The 21,942-nt window shown below is 41.1% G+C and overlaps 1 protein-coding gene across 1 annotated transcript in view; it reads left to right on the top strand.

Annotated features, from left to right (window-relative positions):
* The window catches only part of LOC148474854 (uncharacterized), a 76,614-nt gene that overhangs the window by 20,731 nt on the left and 33,941 nt on the right, over positions 1-21,942 (top strand). Inside the window, exons 3-8 of the mRNA XM_088458092.1 lie at positions 10,351-10,502; positions 11,044-11,197; positions 11,787-11,977; positions 12,844-12,889; positions 13,099-13,174; positions 13,686-13,769. Of these exons, the coding sequence (XP_088314218.1) occupies positions 10,351-10,502; positions 11,044-11,197; positions 11,787-11,977; positions 12,844-12,889; positions 13,099-13,174; positions 13,686-13,769 (703 nt within the window). The remainder of the gene's footprint in view (positions 1-10,350; positions 10,503-11,043; positions 11,198-11,786; positions 11,978-12,843; positions 12,890-13,098; positions 13,175-13,685; positions 13,770-21,942) is intronic.

Below are 21,942 nucleotides of genomic sequence, written 5' to 3'. Positions count from 1 at the left end.
TTATGACACAGGTGCACTCTTGGCACTACTTTGTTGATGCACGTGCGGCTACTGCGCACACAATTCACAAACACAGAAAATAATTTTTTTTTGGTTTGGACTGGAGTGTACTTTCGGGGGTTACAGCACCCTTTAACGGTCAAGCCAGCCGGCCCTTTACTTATGACACAGGCGCACGCTTGGCACTACTTTGTTGATGCACGTGCGGCTACTGCGCACACAATTCACAAACACAGAAAATAATTTTTTTTTTGGCTTGGACTGGAGTGTACTTTCGGGGGTTACAGCACCCTTAACGGTCAAGCCAGCCGGCCCTTTACTTATGACACAGGCGCACGCTTGGCACTACTTTGTTGATGCACGTGCGGCTACTGCGCACACAATTCACAAACACAGAAAATAATTTTTTTTTTGGTTTGGACTGGAGTGTACTTTGGGGGTTACAGCACCCTTTAACGGTCAAGCCAGCCGGCCCTTTACTTATGACACAGGCGCACGCTTGGCACTACTTTGTTGATGCACGTGCGGCTACTGCGCACACAATTCACAAACACAGAAAATAATTTTTTTTTTGGTTTGGACTGGAGTGTACTTTCGGGGGTTACAGCACCCTTAACGGTCAAGCCAGCCGGCCCTTTACTTATGACACAGGCGCACGCTTGGCACTACTTTGTTGATGCACGTGCGGCTACTGCGCACACAATTCACAAACACAGAAAATAATTTTTTTTTTGGTTTGGACTGGAGTGTACTTTCGGGGGTTACAGCACCCTTAACGGTCAAGCCAGCCGGCCCTTTACTTATGACACAGGCGCACGCTTGGCACTACTTTGTTGATGCACGTGCGGCTACTGCGCACACAATTCACAAACACAGAAAATAATTTTTTTTTTGGTTTGGACTGGAGTGTACTTTCGGGGGTTACAGCACCCTTAACGGTCAAGCCAGCCGGCCCTTTACTTATGACACAGGCGCACGCTTGGCACTACTTTGTTGATGCACGTGCGGCTACTGCGCACACAATTCACAAACACAGAAAATATATTATTTTTTTAGCACTTGGGGGGAGCACCCCTGATGGACAGAGCACCCCCTGGACAACACTACAGCACTCCTTTAGGACTGGGACACTGCACAGGACTTTGGAGTGGACACAGCCCCTATGGAGAACTGACTGCACAACACAGTCCAGCCAGCCCCTATGGACTTTGAAGTAGTGGACACAGCCCCTATTAACAACAGCAGCACAGCACAACACAGCCAGCCCCTATGGACTTTGAAGTAGTGGACAACAGCAGCACTACACTACACTACACTACACAGCCCTAACTCCCACCCTCCCTCTTCACTGTCCACAGCCGAGTGAGAAAATGGCGCCGACGTGTGTACCTTATATAGGATCCAAAACCCGCGAGACTCGGAAGGCGGGAAGATGACGTTTTGCCTCGATTTCAGATCCGAGTCAGGCGGGAAAAGTCGAGCCTGACTCGGATCGGACTCGGATCGGGGGGGCTCGGGGGGGTTCGGATTTCAGAAATCCGAACCCGCTCACCCCTAGTAATTACCTAAGTCAGCATCAGTTGGTTTATGCAGAAGGAGCACGTCTGTAATTACCTAAGTCAGCATCAGTTGGTTTATGCAGAAGGAGCACGTCTGTAATTACCTAAGTCAGCACCAGTTGGTTTATGCAGAAGGAGCACGTCTGTAATTACCTAAGTCAGCATCAGTTGGTTTATGCAGAAGGAGCACGTCTGTAATTACCTAAGTCAGCATCAGTTGGTTTATGCAGAAGGAGCACGTCTGTAATTACCTAAGTCAGCACCAGTTGGTTCAGATTCGAGTGATGATACTGAGGAATTAAAATCAATTTATTATGAACATGATGTTGTAAAATCTGATCCTGAACAGTCTGTTGGGGAAACAAAGGATAAAACTGCTTATGAGCTTAAAAAAGAAAAAGCAGCAAAGTTACAATCTGAGGCAATGATTACTAAGGAAACCTAGAGAAGTGCAGGAAAATATAAGGACTAAGGCCCTCATTCAGAGCCGTACGCTCTGAGCAGAGCGCACGCTCTGAATGAGGGCCGCCCTCCATAAAAATGGAGCGTCCTCCTGGACGCTCGTATAGCTGTGGGTCACCACCCACAGCCTATACAAGCGTACAGTTTGATGGCCGCAATGGTCGTGACCATCGCGACCATCGAAACTGCGAGCCGGAGCCTGCGGTTGAGGTTTTCAACCGCAAGCTCCGGAGTGATTTTGGCTCTATCAGAGCCAAAATCACTCCCACTGACATCACTAGTGATGTCAGTGGGCCGGCTTCTGACGGGAGTCCTTCGCTCGTCGCGTCTGGCGCATGCGCACGACGGAGCTCCCTCCATCGTGCGCATGCTCAGTGCACACCATCGACCCACTTGCGAGCGGACAGCCGCTTGCGAGTGGGTCTGAATCAGGGCCTAAGACAGTGACATTACAGCCTGTGTGTGTATATACAGAGCCAGGAGAGCAGGGAGGGAAAGATAGATTGGTTCCGCTGTGGGCCCCATGGAGACAGACAGATTTGCAGCCTTAATGCAGAATTTACCTGACCCAAAAAAGAATTTGCAGAAAAGTTGTAAATATGTTGAAACTTTATCATTATTACATGAGCCCACAGGGAAAGATTGGAAGCAGCTTATGTTAGCTATGTGGCCAGAGAACAGTGTAACATCTGAAGATATCATTACTGAGGTTATGCTTAATGCTACGCAGCTAACAGCAAAAGAACGGAAAACAGTTGTTAAATGAGTTGAGGAACAGTTGAAGCTACGTAGTGTTTCCACAGCAGATTGTATGGTCTAAACTGTATCAGACTAACAGGATCTCTCTGAGGAACAGTTGAAGCTACGTAGTGTTTCCACAGCAGATTGTATGGTCTAAACTGTATCAGACTAACAGGATCTCTCTGAGGAACAGTTGAAGCTACGTAGTGTTTCCACAGCAGATTGTATGGTCTAAACTGTATCAGACTAAACCGGATCTCTCTGAGGAACAGTTGAAGCTACGAAGTGTTTCCACAGCAGATTGTATGGTCTAACTGTATGAGACTAACAGGAACTCTCTGAGGAACAGCTGAAGCTACGTAGTGTTTCCACAGCAGATTGTATGGTCTAAACTGTATCAGACTAAACAGGATCTCTCTGAGGAACAGCTGAAGCTACGTAGTGTTTTCACAGCAGATTGTATGGTCTAAACTGTATCAGACTAAACCGGATCTCTTTGAGAAATAGCTGAAGCTACATAGTGTTTCCACAGCAGATTGTATGGTCTAATTGTATCAGACTAACAGGATCTCTCTGAGGAACAGTTGAAACTACGTAGTGTTTCCACAGCAGATTGTATGGTCTAATTGTATCAGACTAAACAGGATCTCTCTGAGGAACAGTTGAAGCTACGTAGTGTTTCCACAGCAGATTGTATGGTCTAAACTGTATCAGACTAAACAGGATCTCTCTGAGGAACAGTTGAAGCTACGTAGTGTTTCCACAGCAGATTGTATGGTCTAAACCAGGGGTCTTCAAACTTGGCCCTCCAGATGCTGTGGAACTACACATCCCAGCATGCACAGTTTTAGCATGCTGTTCTATCAAAAAGGTGGCAGTGCATGCTGGGATGTGTAGTTCCACAGCAGCTGGAGGGCCTAGTTTGAAGACCCCTGGTCTAAACTGTATCAGACTAAACAGGATCTCTCTGAGGCAGTTGCTGATTATCATAAGAGGTTAATGGACAACCTATAAGATTTTGGTGGTATTACGGATGAGAATGTACAGGTTGCGTATATGGTAAAGGGATTGTTTATGGAAGGACTTAATGAGACATTATGTGAGAGGGTAACAATTCAGTATCCAGAATGGAAAGAGCAGACTTTCAGCTTTTTGGTGACTGCTGCTAAAAGACATGAGAGAAACATTTTGCAGAGAAAGTAAAAAACAAAAGAGAAATTAATGACATTACAGATTAGGAATCTGGAAAGTACTGTGCAGGATAACCGTAATAGAAATTGTTTTTCATGTGAAGAGTTTGGTCACTTTCAAAGCTGTGCCCGATGTTACTGTTACGACAGAGCATATTACCATTCCCAATGTGTCCCCCTCCCAGATTTATGGGCAGGAATGGGGAGTTCATTCCTGGATCCAGAGCAAGTTTTCACCCTCCTCCTCTTACTAGATTTTTTTTTTTCAAATATATTTATTTGATTTTTTTAAAAACAGAAACATACAATATATGTGGTATACCAAACATTGTGTCAGTCAGGGTTCAGCCTAGGATCGGCTATCTGTTACCTCCGTGCCAGCTTCCCCTGACTCCTTGTGGTCAGACGTCTGGTGCGAGATGCTGAGTATTCTGCCTTGGGTGCTTTTGTGGACTTCCATGGTCTGCTGTGTGTGTTGGGAATCGGAGTTCCCATCATGGGCTCCACCATGACATTTCCTCTGATGTGACAGTCCTCCTAACCAATGGTAGCACGATCTTCAGTCAGCTGATGCTGTGCTCCAATTATCTGCTACCCCTGGGTATAAATCCGCCTCCAGAACTCCTGGAAGTTGCCTGATCAACAGCTGTCACTCCTAGTGTACTAGGTGAGTTTTGTTCCAGGTCCCCTTGGTTTCCACTTCTAGTTACCAATGTTTTCCTGTGAGCAGCAGTGCGACCTACATCTCTGTCTGTATTATTGTTCAAGTGCACCCCATGGTGCAAAAGTGTGTCTGAACATCAATACCAGTCTCTCGAGTGCACCCCAAGGTGCAAAAGTGCATCTGCACATCAATACCAGTGTCTCTCTCGGGTGCACCCCATGGTGCAAAAGTGCATCTGCATGGCATTCCCTGTGTATCCTTTGTGTATTTACCCACGATGCTAAAGTGCGTCAGCACTCCTCTCCTAGTGTTTCCCTTGTGTGCTACCCCTCAGTGCAAATGTGCGTCCACACGCCATTCCCTGTGTATCCTTTGTGTGTTTACCCACGATGCTAAAGTGTGTCAGCACTCCTCTCCTAGTGTTTCCCTTGTGTGCTACCCCTCAGTGCAAATGTGCGTCCACACGCCATTCCCTGTGTATCCTTTGTGAGTTTACCTGTGGTGCTAAAGTGCATCAGCCCGGCATTTCTGTTAGTGTACCTCTCAAGTGTCAATCCCAGTGTACATCTCAAGTGCTAATTCTAAGTACCATCTTCTAGTTAACTGCTTGTGTACAGTGCCTTGGTTAGGAACTTTCCCTGGTCCATTTGATATCCACAGTCTCTATTCCCACGGAATCTTGGATACCTGGTCAAAGGACCGCGACCTGCCTGCAGGGTGCAGCTAAGCCCATATCCCACTTGGAGGGGTCACTGGTGAACATCTCCCTTCAGGTTAGACTCCGCACCATTGACCAGGTCTCCCATGTCCAAGATCTGTGGACGAGGAGTTCGGTTATCCAGGTCTCTCATCTCTGACTTCTGCCCTAAACTCAAAGCCACTAACGGCATACCTGACACATTGGTACATATATGTATACATATTTCAGAAATGCATTAAGTAAACCACTTTAATAATAAAAGCGGAACACAATAGAGGGAAAGAAAGGAGAAGGGAAAGAAAGGTAACAGAAAGGAGGTAATCTCAATACAAAGCAATACAATACAAATCAGTCATCTTTTGTGTCTTATATCTCTAAACAGCATGATGATACAGTAGCTTGTCATAAAGGTGAGGGAGTGTTTGTCTACTATACTGACTCTAAGAGACGTTTATAGAGGTACCATTCCCTTTTTTCAAATACTTTGAAGATACAAGGCTGGGTTTCTGCTGATAATGTCTCAATATATGGTCCCCATTTATGGTAGAATTTAATAACATCTTTCTCTATATTTATAAAGGTGGAATGACGATCGTGAAAAAGAATATTAAGCAGCATGTTATGAACTGTCGTGAGAGAAGGAGAAGACCTGGAGATCCATTATTTCAATATAGCTTTTTTGGCTGCTGTTACTAATATTATAAGGAAAGGTTGCATTTGTTTATGTAGGCCCTGTAATTTCCATTCTGTAAAATCTGCACATAAAAAAGCAGCCGGACATAACATAAAGGAGGTTGAAAATTTTGAATTAATAAAGTGTAGTATTTTATACCAAAAATGTCTAATGTGACCACATTCCCAAAAGTTGTGATAAAATGTAGCTGAGGGATGTTTGCATTTGGGGCAGGAGCCTGTCTCCTCCTCTACTAAATGCTTCCTCTGGGCTTGGAATATATAAGCACCATACAATGTGTTCACATGGACTTCTTGAAGAGAAGTAGATTGTAAAACACGTAGAACGGAGTCGTAGTGTAAAAATATATCAGTGTCTTGTGTTATTGAGGGTATATTCAATGCCCATGATTTAACCAAGCCTCTGATAATTAACACAGGTCATCTGTATCAAGTCTGGGTATAGGTATCTAGTCCTATAGGTATTTTGATGTATCAAATTCAACAGGGACATCATTGGATCAGGAAAGTCTTGTCCAGACATAGCTTTCGGGAGAATTAATATAATGACGCATTTGAAAATAAGAGAAAAGATGGTATCGAGTCAGTCCATATTTTTCTTGAATAGCCTGATATGATAAAAGAAAGCCGCCAGGGTCAAATACATCTGCAATCTTTTTAATCCCCTTAAGTTGCAATCTATAGTAAGTAGCGTTTTCTATAACAGGTGTAAACATAGGATAACCCAAAAGGGAATAAGAGGCGATACACATGGGTTTCTCTTTAGGATTTTGTTTATCATCCACCATGTGTTAGATGATAATATTATTTTTCGAGACACATATATCTGAGAAGGTAAATGAGATTTAGGGGTGTGAAGCAAAGTACCTGGAGAATATGGATATAGGTGAGCACAATAGAATTCATAAGACGTGTAAATACTTCTTTCCCATAACCTATCTGCAATATATCGGGAAAATATAGAGTGGGAGAATTGTGAAAGATCAGGCGTCCCCAGACCCCCAATACTGCGTGTCTTCTGCAATATATTGGGAAAATATAGAGTGGGAGAACTGTGAGAGATCAGGCGTCCCCAGACCCCCAATACTGCGTGTCTTCTGCAATATATCGGGAAAATATAGTGGGAGAATTGTGAGAGATCAGGCATCCCCAGACCCCCAATACTGTGTGTCTTCTGCAATATATCGGGAAAATATAGAGTGGGAGAACTGTGAGAGATCAGGCGTCCCCGGACCCCCATTACTGCGTGTCTTCTGCAATATATCCGGAAAATATAGAGTGGGAGAACTGTGAGAGATCAGGCGTCCCCGGACCCCCATTACTGCGTGTCTTCTGCAATATATCGGGAAAATATAGAGTGGGAGAACTGTGAGAGATCAGGCGTCCCCGGACCCCCAATACTGCGTGTCTTCTGCAATATATCGGGAAAATATAGAGTGGGAGAATTGTGAGAGATCAGGCATCCCCAGACCCCCAATACTGCGTGTCTTCTGCAATATATCGGGAAAATATAGAGTGGGAGAATTGTGAGAGATCAGGCGTCCCCGGACCCCCAATACTGCGTGTCTTCTGCAATATATCCGGAAAATATAGAGTGGGAGAACTGTGAGAGATCAGGCGTCCCCGGACCCCCATTACTGCGTGTCTTCTGCAATATATCGGGAGAATATAGAGTGGGAGAACTGTGAGAGATCAGGCGTCCCCGGACCCCCAATACTGCGTGTCTTCTGCAAATTACAGCGAGAGGTTCTTCATTTACCATTTTTCCATATAAGTTTCTGAAAAGACTTTGACAATAGCTTAACATCCTTCTGCCGAATCTTTAAGGGAAGCATCTGCACAACATAGGACAGTTTAGGGAATACAATTGATTTTATAAGCGCAACTCTTCCCATTAATGAAAGTGGTAGTAATTGGCATTTTTATAGCATTGCAGTAATACAAGTAATCACTGGTGTAAAATTAATGTTATAGAGAGTAGATAATAGGGAAGTAATTTGTATTCCTAAATATTTAAATTTGGTAGTCACCACTTTCATGTCTTGGAAAGATTCCCCTAATAAAATTGTATTCCTTGCTGTTCCCAACGGCAAAAGTTCAGATTTATTGATATTAATTTTGTACCCAAAAAATGTTCCAAATTCTGAAATGATATCAAAAACTATAGGAAGGGAATAATTTGGATGGGATAAAAATAAAAGCATATTATCTGCAAATGAAGCTACGCGAAGATCTACTACATTTATGTTAATGCCTTGAAAGTCTGGGGAATGTCTGATAGCTATAGCTAAGGGTTCTAAAGACCTCTTGCTAGATTTTATAGAGCAGGTTTTTGCCCCCCTCCTAATGCTGGGTTTTACACTCCTCGGTTTAAGCCACACGGCCTTTTGTTCATAAGGGAGGGGTCAATTCTTTAGCTCACCCATAGGATGAGGCATGCACCCATATGTTTGCATTGCAGGTGCCTGAACCTACAATACAAATACAAGTAGGTAATGATATTTACCCTTTCTTACTAGATATAGTGTCTTAAAGGACAAAGGGACTATTGAAAAAAACATCACAGAGAGTTCAAGTAGTAGGAATTACTGGTGAAATGATGACTCTCCCAGTTTCTACAAGACGACATTACACTAAGACGGATTTCTACAACAGATGCAATTATTCTTTCAGCAAAATCTCCATCAAATTTGTTAAGAAGAGATTTGCTGTGTAAACTGCAATGTACAATTTACTGTACTCTGGATGGAGTCATTTTCCAGGAAATTACACAGAGGATGTGCAGGCGTACTTGGATATGGCACACATTCCTACACCTATATAGCCGGTGATTCTTACTCCAGAGACTGAACAATTATTAGAAGTTCCAGAAAACTCTGGACAACAGATTCACAGGATGTTGGGTTGATGAATGATGCCACCGCCTGTACCTCAGTACCCATTAAAACCAGAAGCAGAGGTGGGTATAGAACCAGTTATCCAATCTCTCCTAACAAAAGGAATATTGGTGAAATGGTGAGTCCAGCTAATACTCCAGTATATCCAATTCCAAAGAAAAAAACGAGTACGGCTACAGGTAAAGATATGGGTTGGCGCTTAGTGCAGGATTTAAGAGCTTTAAACAAAGTGGTAAAGTCACATTTTCCAGTAGTTCCGAATCCTGCAACCATTCTGATGCAGATACCTGAGGATACAACTCATTTTTCAGTTATAGATTTGTGCAGTGCTTTCTTTTCAGTACCAATATATCCAGAATCACAGTATCTATTTACCCTTACTATTAAAGGTATTCAATACACCTGGACTAGGCTTAGTCAAGGGTTTGTGGATTCACCAAGTATTTTCTCCCAGTACTTGCAAAATAACTTACAATCTTTTGTTCCAACAGGTGGTTCCATTCTTAATCAATATGTGGATGATCTGCTATTGTGTTCCAAGTCTTTTGAGGCGTCGCTAGAAGATACTAAACAATTGTTGTGTTTTCTTTAAGAAGCAGGTCACAAGGTTTCAAGAGAGAAGATTCAGCTCTGTTCTGAAAAGGTTAATTGGTCATTGCTTGGCACCAGGCCAGACACCTAGATCCACAAATGATTGGTATAATTGATAACCATCCTTTGCCTAAGACACAAAAGGAGGTGCGTGCATTTCTAGGAATGACTCAATGTTGCAGACAATGGATACCAGGGTTCTCTTCAGTAGCATTACCTTTGCAGAAATTAATTTCTCATAATCAACCTCAACTTGTACAACATACACCTGAGACAACTGAATCATTTAAGAAAATTAAGGAACTTCTGGCTGCATCCCCGGCACTGGGTCTCCCACATTACAAATTGCCCTTTCAACTTTTTTGTACAGATGACAAGAACTCGGACATAGGCGTGTTAGCTCAAAAACATGGGGACATGCATAGACCAATTGGTTATTTCAGTCCACAGCTCCACGCAGTTGCAAGAGCTCTGCCTACTTGTCTCAAAGCAGCTGCGGCTTTACTCGTAGATAAGACTCAAGACATTGTGCTCCAGCATGAATCGCATTTAGATGTTCCACATGCTGTAGCTCAGTTACTAAACAACTCTCAGACCAGACATGTTGGCAGCCAGATTTTCATGTTGGGAGATTGATCTTTTAACACCTACTAATGTACATATCCACAAGTGTACCACCCTCATTCCTGCTACATTGTTACCCATCTTTTCCTCAAAGCGGGGAGAGAGATTTGAGGAAAAGGGGTTGATGAGCATGATTGCATGAAATACATGAGACAAAACTTTTCTGTAAGACCAGACATTTCTGAAGTTCCATTAGAAAATCCTGAATTGTTTTTGTCACTGATGGCAGCTGTCACAGACAAACACATGACGGCTCTTTGGTGACAGGGTATGCAGTGACTACACAGGATGAGATAGTGGAAGATAACCCATTGGGTCTACCACATTCAGCCCAGGTGGCAGAATTTACAGCCTTAATAAGAGCATGTAAGCTAGCTGAAGGTAAAAGAGTTACCATCTATACTGACTCCAGATATGGGTTTGGGGTTGTTCAGGATTTTGGTCAATTTGGAGGCATAGGCGTTATCTCACAGCTTCAGGAACCCCAATTTCACATGCACATACAGTCAAAGAGCTGATTGAAGCAATACAACTATCAAAAGAAGTCGCAGTGATGAAGTGTCAGGCACATACTAAACAGAATGACACCATTTCCATGGGAAATAGATTAGCTGACACAGAAGCAAGAGAAGCAGTTAGTGAGGAGCCAGTGGTAAGCACTAAATTGATGTTTAAGGAAATTAAATTTCATCTATTAAAACAATGTCAGGAAAACACTTCTCACAATGAGGTTAATACTTGAAATCTAAGAAATTGTAACAAAGGGAAGATGGTGTTTGGGTGGATGCAGAAGGAAGACCAGTGGCACCAAAGGCGTTACTACCATCCCTTGCAGAAGGTGCTCATGGACTAGTACATTTAGGAGCAGATAATATGAATCGCATTGTGCAATCTTATTGGTGTGCTCCATGTTTCATGTCAGTGGCTAGAGCCAAACGTCAAGGTTGTGTAATTTGCCTGAAAAACAATATGGGGAAAACTGTACCTACAAAGGTAAAACATCTACCAAATTCCACAGGTCCTTTCCAGAGATTGCAAATTGATTATATTCAGTTACCAGAGTCCAGAGGGTTCAAGTATGTTTTGGTTTGTGTTTGTATGTTCAGCAGGTGGATTGAAGGATGGTCTATGGCCACCGATACTGCGCAAATTGCAGCTAAGAAAATTTAGCAAGAATTTGTATGTAAATATGGTTTACCTCGTGTTATTGAATGTGACAGGGGAACTCATTTTCCAGGAAAAGTGTTTCAGAAAATGTGTGAAATGATAGGAATAGAATCAAAATTGTATACTCCGTATTATCCAAAGCGTCAGCCAAAGTTGAGAGACAGAACGGGGTTATTAAAAATAGGCTAGCCAAACTTACAAGAGACAGGAATGGCGTGGCCCGAAGCCCTACCTTTGGTGCTTCATAGCATACGAACCACACCTAATCTCTCGCCTTATGAGTTACTTTTTGGACTGCAACCATGATACGTTAAAATTGACTTAAAAATGCAACATGATGACTGTTCAATATGTCATACAATTGTCTAAACAGTTGCAAGATCTGAGAAAAGCTCAACAAGATGTTCAACCAGCATCTGCAATTGGTCCAGCACATGAGATACAGCCTGGAGACTATGTTATGATAAGAATTTTTTTTATGTTCTGGTTCCCTTACAGATCGATGGGATGGTCATTGGCAAGTACTGCTGACAACAGACACAGCTGTAACGATGCTGAGGACACCTGGATTCACGGCTCTCAATGCAAAAAGGTCAGAGATCCAAGCTTAAAGGGACCAAAAGACTCAGACTCAAGTGCTGAAATAGAGACCGAATTATATCTGAAAGAACTCTTCAAGCAAGATGGAAGTGATTGCTTGCCACAGACTGCAGGCCTAGACTGATGCAAAACAGAACTCTTAACATTGTTGTCTGCGTGTTGGGTTTTTTTTCCTAGTTATTTCAGTAGTGGGACTGATTTTTGCTGGAGAGTGAGCGAGGGTTCATGGTCTCGTAACTATACATCCAATAGTGTGGATGGGGTTTATTTTAATAAGTAATTTCCTTCCTCTTTTCTAAGCAAGAAAACAAGAGAGCTAAATGACCATTTGTCAGAAGACTGATTTACCATCCATTGAAAAGTGTATTTGTGACGAATATATATTGTATATTGTGGTGTATGGACAATATTGGTTATTATTCAGAGGACTATCCCATTCAACAATATCATGCATTGTTGGGTAAAGTATTAAATGTTACTAACTGTTGGATGTGCACCAGAACTCCATTATTAAGTGGAGATATGCCACTGACACCGGAACCAGCTTTTCACACTGACATTAATAAGACACATACATTAGAGACTTGTGAGGACTGTTTTGCTAAAAGGTCTATTCAGAAGGTTACTGATACTTATAATCTGACATATCCTCCAGTGATTACATTAGCTGCACATGTAAGTGAATATATTCCTTTTTGTTTTAATAAAACAATTTATGAAATGCAACAAGTTACACCTCATATTTGGACAACTGCAGGATTGTATACTATTCCTAGGCCCGAACACCCAATACAGATAGGAAAGGCTGAGACAGGTTACTGCAATAGGATCATTACTATGCACAAGCTCTATGCTCCTCAATGTGACAAGTTCTGTAAGGTCTTCTGAAACCGGATTGTGTAACATGCACCACCGATTTTTATAATGAATCATTTGATTATACATTTCCTTTGAGGAAACCCAGGAATACAGAGGATAATGAAACAGAGAAAGGCAGTAAGGTAGAAGGTCAGGCAAATGGTGAGGAAGATACTAGGACAGAGAGTGGGCCACAACAGGAGATATGTCACACGTCACCTGGGAATGATAGTTGCTACTATGGTATTAGGATTTGATATTCCTTTCCTTTTGCCAAATGATCTCGATTACATATGTGGAAAATATGCTTACAAACTGTCGAAGTCAAATAATTGGTTGTGATCGTTTGCAGATTGTTATCTGCCGATCACATCGTCGATGGTTCTATGAAGAGCAAATTGGACGAAACTCTGCGACTGCGCAATCCAGTGCGCAGAATTGCGTTACCCACACAACCTCACTGACGCACATTTTTACTATAGATGCATACACATAGACGATCTCATAGACGCTGTTATGCGAACGTACATTTGCACCTTAGCTATTGTTAGCATAATCATGTACAGCGCAATCTTGCGCTGTACACTTCCCCTACACATTGTGCACCTTTTTGCACTGTAAGACGCACAATGCATACTCTCATATAAATGTGATATAAAAACACATTGATAGGTGCCTATATACCCATTTAAGTACACGTGGACGTGCGTGAGCTTACTGAAGTATATACACATTGATGGCCTTCTACATAGTTTTAAACACAGATGCACATTAGCGACCACAATCATATACACATATTTACACGTATAAAAGGTTCCTGCACAATATGGTTCATGTTAAAGATGTTATAATACGAAATGCATGCATTTGATATCTAAGGTATAAAACAATGTAAGCATATCATGTTTAGTATCCAACTGATGCTCTATTTCTTTACAGGCTTCCGGTTCTGACAACGAGGAAGCCGCATCGTGTGTTCCCGAAATATGGATCGTAGAGATTATGGTTATATTTGGAAATGTTGTATGCAATAAACTGGCTAGTTTAGATTAGTTATGCAGCGGGAAGACTACACAAACAGCTCCAAGACCAAGCCCCTAATGACATCATATGAACTGTCCAATGAGAAGATCAAGCTGGAACAAGAGCCAATGAAGTGTTTGTCTGTCCCCATTGTGTTGATACATCCTGTAGGAGTATATATGTTTGCGCAATGGACTAGGGGCCTGATTCAGAGCCGTTCGCTATTTGTGGTCGTTCATTCAAAAACAAGGGGTGGCTATTCAAATGATCCGTTCGCAAATTGCAGTCTGTTCCCACCTCTAAGTCTGAACGAGCGAGCAAAACATACGCTCGTTTTTTTGATAAAAACGCCCCCTGGCCGCACGCACCATACGTCATGTCCGCTATTTATTAGATTAATCGAGTACATCGTACAGCGTATGAACTGCTCGCTATTCTTGTGGTTGGTGTTTTCAACCGCTATTTTGCGAGCAGTTCTGAGTTAAAAAAAACCAAGTGACGTGGTCAATGACGCTGCTGTATTAATTATGCACTCCCTTAAAACGCCCGTTTTGACCTTTAAGCACGCCTGCGTTCGGATCTCCACTCCCCGTTTTCAAGCACCTTCCCCTGTTACCACCCACATACGCCTCATTCTGTCACTCAAAATAGCAGGCCCTCGCTATATTGCGTACCAACGATTTTCGGCCGCACTGACTGGTTCGCGCATGCGTACTAAAAACCGTACGCATGCGCAGATGTGCGAACATCGCTCGCAACGAGCGTACTGCCGCTAGCGAGTGGCTCTGAATGAGGGCCTAGGTCAGTAGTCGTTACCTGTTTGATGACCACAGACGTCTGGATTGATCGGCTGGGACCTGGTACCAGGGCACAAGCGCATGTATTTGGCTGTAACCTTGTATTATAATTCTATTTACGCTCATTGTCTAGATCAAAGCGTGTATTATTTATTTTGTTGAATAATATAACTTTTTGTGCTTTGGAACCACTATTGGGCTGGTCTACAATTATTATTGTGTGCAACGCTATACAGCGACTTTAAGGATATAGGAATTAATAGGAATCCATAAAATAGTTACCAATCAATTCAGAAGGTATTTGATATTTAAGTCGAGTGATACCACAATTTTATGCCATAACTTATGATTTGCAAAAAGTTCTTTTGCAGGGTACCAATATTGGACGTTCTGAAAGAGACATTGTTCCGGTGAATAAAAAGTACATCCCTCTGATACATTCCTCTGTTAAATATCAAATTGGTACTTTGCTAACTTTCTTACATCTGGTAATTGGGGATATTTGGAAAATCAACAAGAGATTATTGATCTGGCTGAGTTTATGGACAATGTGACTGAACTTTATGATGAGACTTTCAGATAAGTCGGACTTGAGTTAAAAGCATTTCGAAATGAACTATTGCAACACCGCCTAGTGCTAGACTATCTAACTGCACAAGCTGGAGGATACTGTCTTACTCTAGAAACAAATCTGGGAGTTCATTGTTGCAATTATCTGACCAATGACACTACTGATCCGGAAGCTGTAATTACTAATTACATGAATGAGGCTCATGATATGAAAGAAAAATTTCGCCATATACATTATGATTTTCGGAAAACAATTGATGGTGATCATGGTTAGTTCCTAGAAAATGGGTTTCAGGATTTGGAAAATGGTTTACCGATTTGTTTCATGCTATGACAAAGTTTATTCTTGCTATTATGATCTTGGTCCTTCTCATCTATGCAGTCTACCGATGTGGCCTATGCTGTATTCAAGGGCTAAACAGAGAAGCAGCTACAGGACGAGGGAAACAGGAACACATTACAATAAAGAGACACGTGGGATATGGAGGAGCTTTATGTTCCAGTGTAATCTATAAATATGACACATGTACAATACAGAGACACGTGGGATAGATATGGAGGAGCTTTATGTTCCAGTGTAATCTATAAATATGACACATGTACAATACAGAGACACGTGGGATAGATATGGAGGAGCTTTATGTTCCAGTGTAATCTATAAATATGACACATGTACAATAAAGAGACACCTGGGATAGATATGGAGGAGCTTTATGTTCCAGTGTAATCTATAAATATGACACATATACAATAAAGAGACACCTGGGATAGATATGGAGGAGCTTTATGTTCCAGTGTAATCTATAAATATGACACATGTACAATACAGAGACACGTGGGATAGATATGGAGGAGCTTTATGTTCCAGTGTAATCTATAAATATGACACATGTACAATACAGAGACACCTGGGATAGATATAGAGGAGCTTTATGTTCCAGTGTAATCTATACATATGTCACATGTACAATACAGAGACAAATGGGATAGATATAGAGGAGCTTTATGTTCCAGTATAATCTATAAATATGACACATGTACAATAGACACCTGGGATAGATATGGAGGAGCTTTATGTTCCAGTGTAATCTATAAATATCACATATGTACAATACAGAAACACCTGGGATAGATATGGAGGAGCTTTATGTTCCAGTGTAATCTATAAATATGACACATGTACAATAAAGAGACACCTGGGATAGATATGGAGGAGCTTTATGTTCCAGTGTAATCTATACATATGTCACATGTACAATAAAGAGACACCTGGGATATGGAGGAGCTTTATGTTCCAGTGTAATCTATACATATGTCACATGTACAATACAGAGACAAATGGGATAGATATAGAGGAGCTTTATGTTCCAGTATAATCTATAAATATGACACATGTACAATAAAGAGACACCTGGGATAGATATGGAGGAGCTTTATGTTCCAGTGTAATCTATAAATATCACATATGTACAATACAGAAACACCTGGGATAGATATGGAGGAGCTTTATGTTCCAGTGTAATCTATAAATATGACACATGTACAATAAAGAGACACCTGGGATAGATATGGAGGAGCTTTATGTTCCAGTGTAATCTATATATATGTCACATGTACAATACAGAGACACCTGGGATGGATATGGAGGAGCTTTATGTTCCAGTGTAATCTATAAATATGACACATGTACAATAAAGAGACACCTGGGATAGATATGGAGGAGCTTTATGTTCCAGTGTAATCTATACATATGTCACATGTACAATAAAGAGACACCTGGGATAGATATGGAGGAGCTTTATGTTCCAGTGTAATCTATAAATATGAGACATGTACAATAAAAGAGACACCTGGGATAGATATGGAGGAGCTTTATGTTCCAGTGTAATCTATACATATGTCACATGTACAATACAGAGACAAATGGGATAGATATGGAGGAGCTTTATGTTCCAATATAATCTATAAATATGACACATGTACAATAAAGAGACACCTGGGATAGATATGGAGGAGCTTTATGTTCCAGTGTAATCTATAAATATGATACATGTACAATAAAGAGACACCTGGGATAGATATGGAGGAGCTTTATGTTCCAGTGTAATCTATAAATATGACATATGTACAATACAAAGACACCTGGGATAGATATGGAGGAGCTTTATGTTCCAGTGTAATCTATAAATATGACACATGTATAATAAAGAGACACCTGGGATAGATATGGAGGAGCTTTATGTTCCAGTGTAATCTATAAATATGACACATGTACAATAAAGAGACACCTGGGATAGATATGGAGGAGCTTTATGTTCCAGTGTAATCTATAAATATGACACATGTACAATAAAGAGACACCTGGGATATGGAGGAGCTTTATGTTCCAGTGTAATCTATAAATATGTCACATGTACAATACAGAGACACCTGGGATAGATATAGAGGAGCTTTATGTTCCAGTGTAATCTATAAATATGTCACATGTACAATAAAGAGACACCTGGGATAGATATGGAGGAGCTTTATGTTCCAGTGTAATCTATAAATATCACACATGTACAATAAAGAGACACCTGGGATAGATATGGAGGAGCTTTATGTTCCAGTGTAATCTATAAATATGACACATGTACAATAAAGAGACACCTGGGATATGGAGGAGCTTTATGTTCCAGTGTAATCTATAAATATGTCACATGTACAATACAGAGACAAATGGGATAGATATAGAGGAGCTTTATGTTCCAGTATAATCTATAAATATGACACATGTACAATAAAGAGACACCTGGGATAGATATGGAGGAGCTTTATGTTCCAGTGTAATCTATAAATATCACATATGTACAATACAGAGACACCTGGGATAGATATGGAGGAGCTTTATGTTCCAGTGTAATCTATAAATATGACACATGTACAATAAAGAGACACCTGGGATAGATATGGAGGAGCTTTATGTTCCAGTGTAATCTATATATATGTCACATGTACAATACAGAGACACCTGGGATGGATATGGAGGAGCTTTATGTTCCAGTGTAATCTATAAATATGACACATGTACAATAAAGAGACACCTGGGATAGATATGGAGGAGCTTTATGTTCCAGTGTAATCTATACATATGTCACATGTACAATAAAGAGACACCTGGGATAGATATGGAGGAGCTTTATGTTCCAGTGTAATCTATAAATATGAGACATGTACAATAAAAGAGACACCTGGGATAGATATGGAGGAGCTTTATGTTCCAGTGTAATCTATACATATGTCACATGTACAATACAGAGACAAATGGGATAGATATGGAGGAGCTTTATGTTCCAATATAATCTATAAATATGACACATGTACAATAAAGAGACACCTGGGATAGATATGGAGGAGCTTTATGTTCCAGTGTAATCTATAAATATGATACATGTACAATAAAGAGACACCTGGGATAGATATGGAGGAGCTTTATGTTCCAGTGTAATCTATAAATATGACATATGTACAATACAGAGACACCTGGGATAGATATGGAGGAGCTTTATGTTCCAGTGTAATCTATAAATATGACACATGTATAATAAAGAGACACCTGGGATAGATATGGAGGAGCTTTATGTTCCAGTGTAATCTATAAATATGACACATGTACAATAAAGAGACACCTGGGATAGATATGGAGGAGCTTTATGTTCCAGTGTAATCTATAAATATGACACATGTACAATAAAGAGACACCTGGGATATGGAGGAGCTTTATGTTCCAGTGTAATCTATAAATATGTCACATGTACAATACAGAGACACCTGGGATAGATATAGAGGAGCTTTATGTTCCAGTGTAATCTATAAATATGTCACATGTACAATAAAGATAGATATGGAGGAGCTTTATGTTCCAGTGTAATCTATAAATATGACACATGTACAATAAAGAGACACCTGGGATATGGAGGAGCTTTATGTTCCAGTGTAATCTATAAATATGTCACATGTACAATACAGAGACACCTGGGATAGATATAGAGGAGCTTTATGTTCCAGTGTAATCTATAAATATCACACATATAAAATATATATATTCAAAGGGTAAAAATTGTGAGTTAGATTCAATAAGAAATACAGTATATTTCACATAACTCAATATATACAGATATATTTCATATACGTACATATATTTACAAGTTACAAATATCCATATACTGATATATCATACAGAGCACATATATACATTAGTCAGTATTAGAACCACCCGTCAGCCATGATGCTGCAGCAGGACTCAGCTATCATGGTCACTGTAAGCACGATATTACATAACTTGTTTTTCTCAATGTAGAGAGTATAAAGAATACAATAAGATCTTTCCTATTACGCACAGTCTGAGCTATTTACCAAATATAGATGCAGCCCACAGAGCAAGGATGTTAGCAGGACACGTAGCCTCCTCCATTGTATTCCAAGGACGGGACGGAGGATTCTAATAATACTAATAAGAATAAACTATGTCTCCATATTATAAATGTGTTATCAGATTATGCCAGAAGTCATCCAGTGCTTGCATGCCATAGAGGTAACAATCATGTTAGAGGGCGTGATAATGTGTAATGGTTCTGTAACTGACATGACCAGTGTATAAAAGGTCTGTGATTTGTTCTCCTCCTTGTTACTTGTGCACTAACCCTGAGAGATGCATTTATACTCTCAGTAAGATTATTTAATTCATTAATAAAGTAGTATATCTGTGCCGGATGAATTACTTGGTGAAGCAGCACCTGGGAGAATTCATTCCTGAATCTAAAGGATTTTTAAACAGAAGTAACAAACCATCACCAATGTGGGTGCCAATATATATATAAACACCAAAGACTATAATATATAAGTGTATGATTCATGAATTAATAATGGTGTTAATGAGCACGAAATAAAAATATAATATGCAATAAAAATTGATAAACACTAAATATCTAACAGATATCACTACAGAAAGCAACTGCGAGACAAACCAATGTCACTGTCACCCTGACACTGTACCACCTTGTACAATACGTGTTACTAAACCAGAGTGTTACAAGGTCAAATTCAGTAAGAAAATTGTTTGTGCAATCGCACAATCTCACCTTGTACAGAAATGGATAAGCTTCTGCTCACTGACTAACGTAAGCATGCAGCTGCCCATGTAAGACAATGAATAGTCCCCCTAGTGCTGCTACCTAGGTCTGTATGTCACCCAGCATTGGTAGATGATGATTCACAAAGCAGAGGTAGAATGATGAGCTGTAACACTATAACCACACACTAGTGCTGCGTCCTAGGTCTGTATGTCACTCAGCAGTGGTAGAATGATGATCTGCAACCACACACTAGTGCTGTGTCCTAGGTCTGTATGTCACCCAGCAGTGGTAGAATGAGCTGTAACACTATAACCACACACTAGTGCTGCGTCCTAGGTCTGTATGTCACTCAGCAGTGGTAGAATGATGATCTGCAACCACACACTAGTGCTGCGACCTAGGTCTGTATGTCACCCAGCAGTGGTAGAATGATGAGCTGTAACACTATAACCACACACTAGTGCTGCAACCTAGGTCTGTATGTCACTCAGCAGTGGTAGAATGATGAGCTGTAACACTATAACCACACACTAGTGCTGCGTCCTAGGTCTGTATGTCACCCAGTAGTGGTAGAATGATGAGCTGTAACACTATAACCACACACTAGTGCTGTGTCCTAGGTCTGTATGTCACCCAGCAGTGGTAGAATGATGAGCTGTAACACTATAACCACACACTAGTGCTGCGACCTAGGTCTGTATGTCACTCAGCAGTGGTAGAATGATGAGCTGTAACACTATAACCACACACTAGTGCTGTGTCCTAGGTCTGTATGTCACCCAGTAGTGGTAGAATGATGAGCTGTAACACTATAACCACACACTAGTGCTGTGTCCTAGGTCTGTATGTCACCCAGCAGTGGTAGAATGATGAGCTGTAACACTATAACCACACACTAGTGCTGCGACCTAGGTCTGTATGTCACTCAGCAGTGGTAGAATGATGATCTGCAACCACACACTAGTGCTGTGTCCTAGGTCTGTATGTCACTCAGCAGTGGTAGAATGATGAGCTGTAACACTATAACCACACACTAGTGCTGTGTCCTAGGTCTGTATGTCACCCAGCAGTGGTAGAATGAGCTGTAACACTATAACCACACACTAGTGCTGCGTCCTAGGTCTGTATGTCACTCAGCAGTGGTAGAATGATGATCTGCAACCACACACTAGTGCTGTGTCCTAGGTCTGTATGTCACCCAGCAGTGGTAGAATGATGAGCTGTAACACTATAACCACACACTAGTGCTGCGACCTAGGTCTGTATGTCACTCAGCAGTGGTAGAATGATGAGCTGTAACACTATAACCACACACTAGTGCTGTGTCCTAGGTCTGTATGTCACCCAGTAGTGGTAGAATGATGAGCTGTAACACTATAACCACACACTAGTGCTGTGTCCTAGGTCTGTATGTCACCCAGCAGTGGTAGAATGATGAGCTGTAACACTATAACCACACACTAGTGCTGCGACCTAGGTCTGTATGTCACTCAGCAGTGGTAGAATGATGAGCTGTAACACTATAACCACACACTAGTGCTGTGTCCTAGGTCTGTATGTCACCCAGTAGTGGTAGAATGATGAGCTGTAACACTATAACCACACACTAGTGCTGTGTCCTAGGTCTGTATGTCACCCAGCAGTGGTAGAATGATGAGCTGTAACACTAAAACCACACACTAGTGCTGTGAC

This window comes from Taudactylus pleione, unplaced genomic scaffold (assembly GCF_031769625.1).
Source record: "Taudactylus pleione unplaced genomic scaffold, aTauple2 ptg000805l, whole genome shotgun sequence".
Lineage (NCBI taxonomy): Eukaryota > Metazoa > Chordata > Amphibia > Anura > Myobatrachidae > Taudactylus > Taudactylus pleione.
This window is presented reverse-complemented; position numbering and strand designations above follow the sequence as displayed.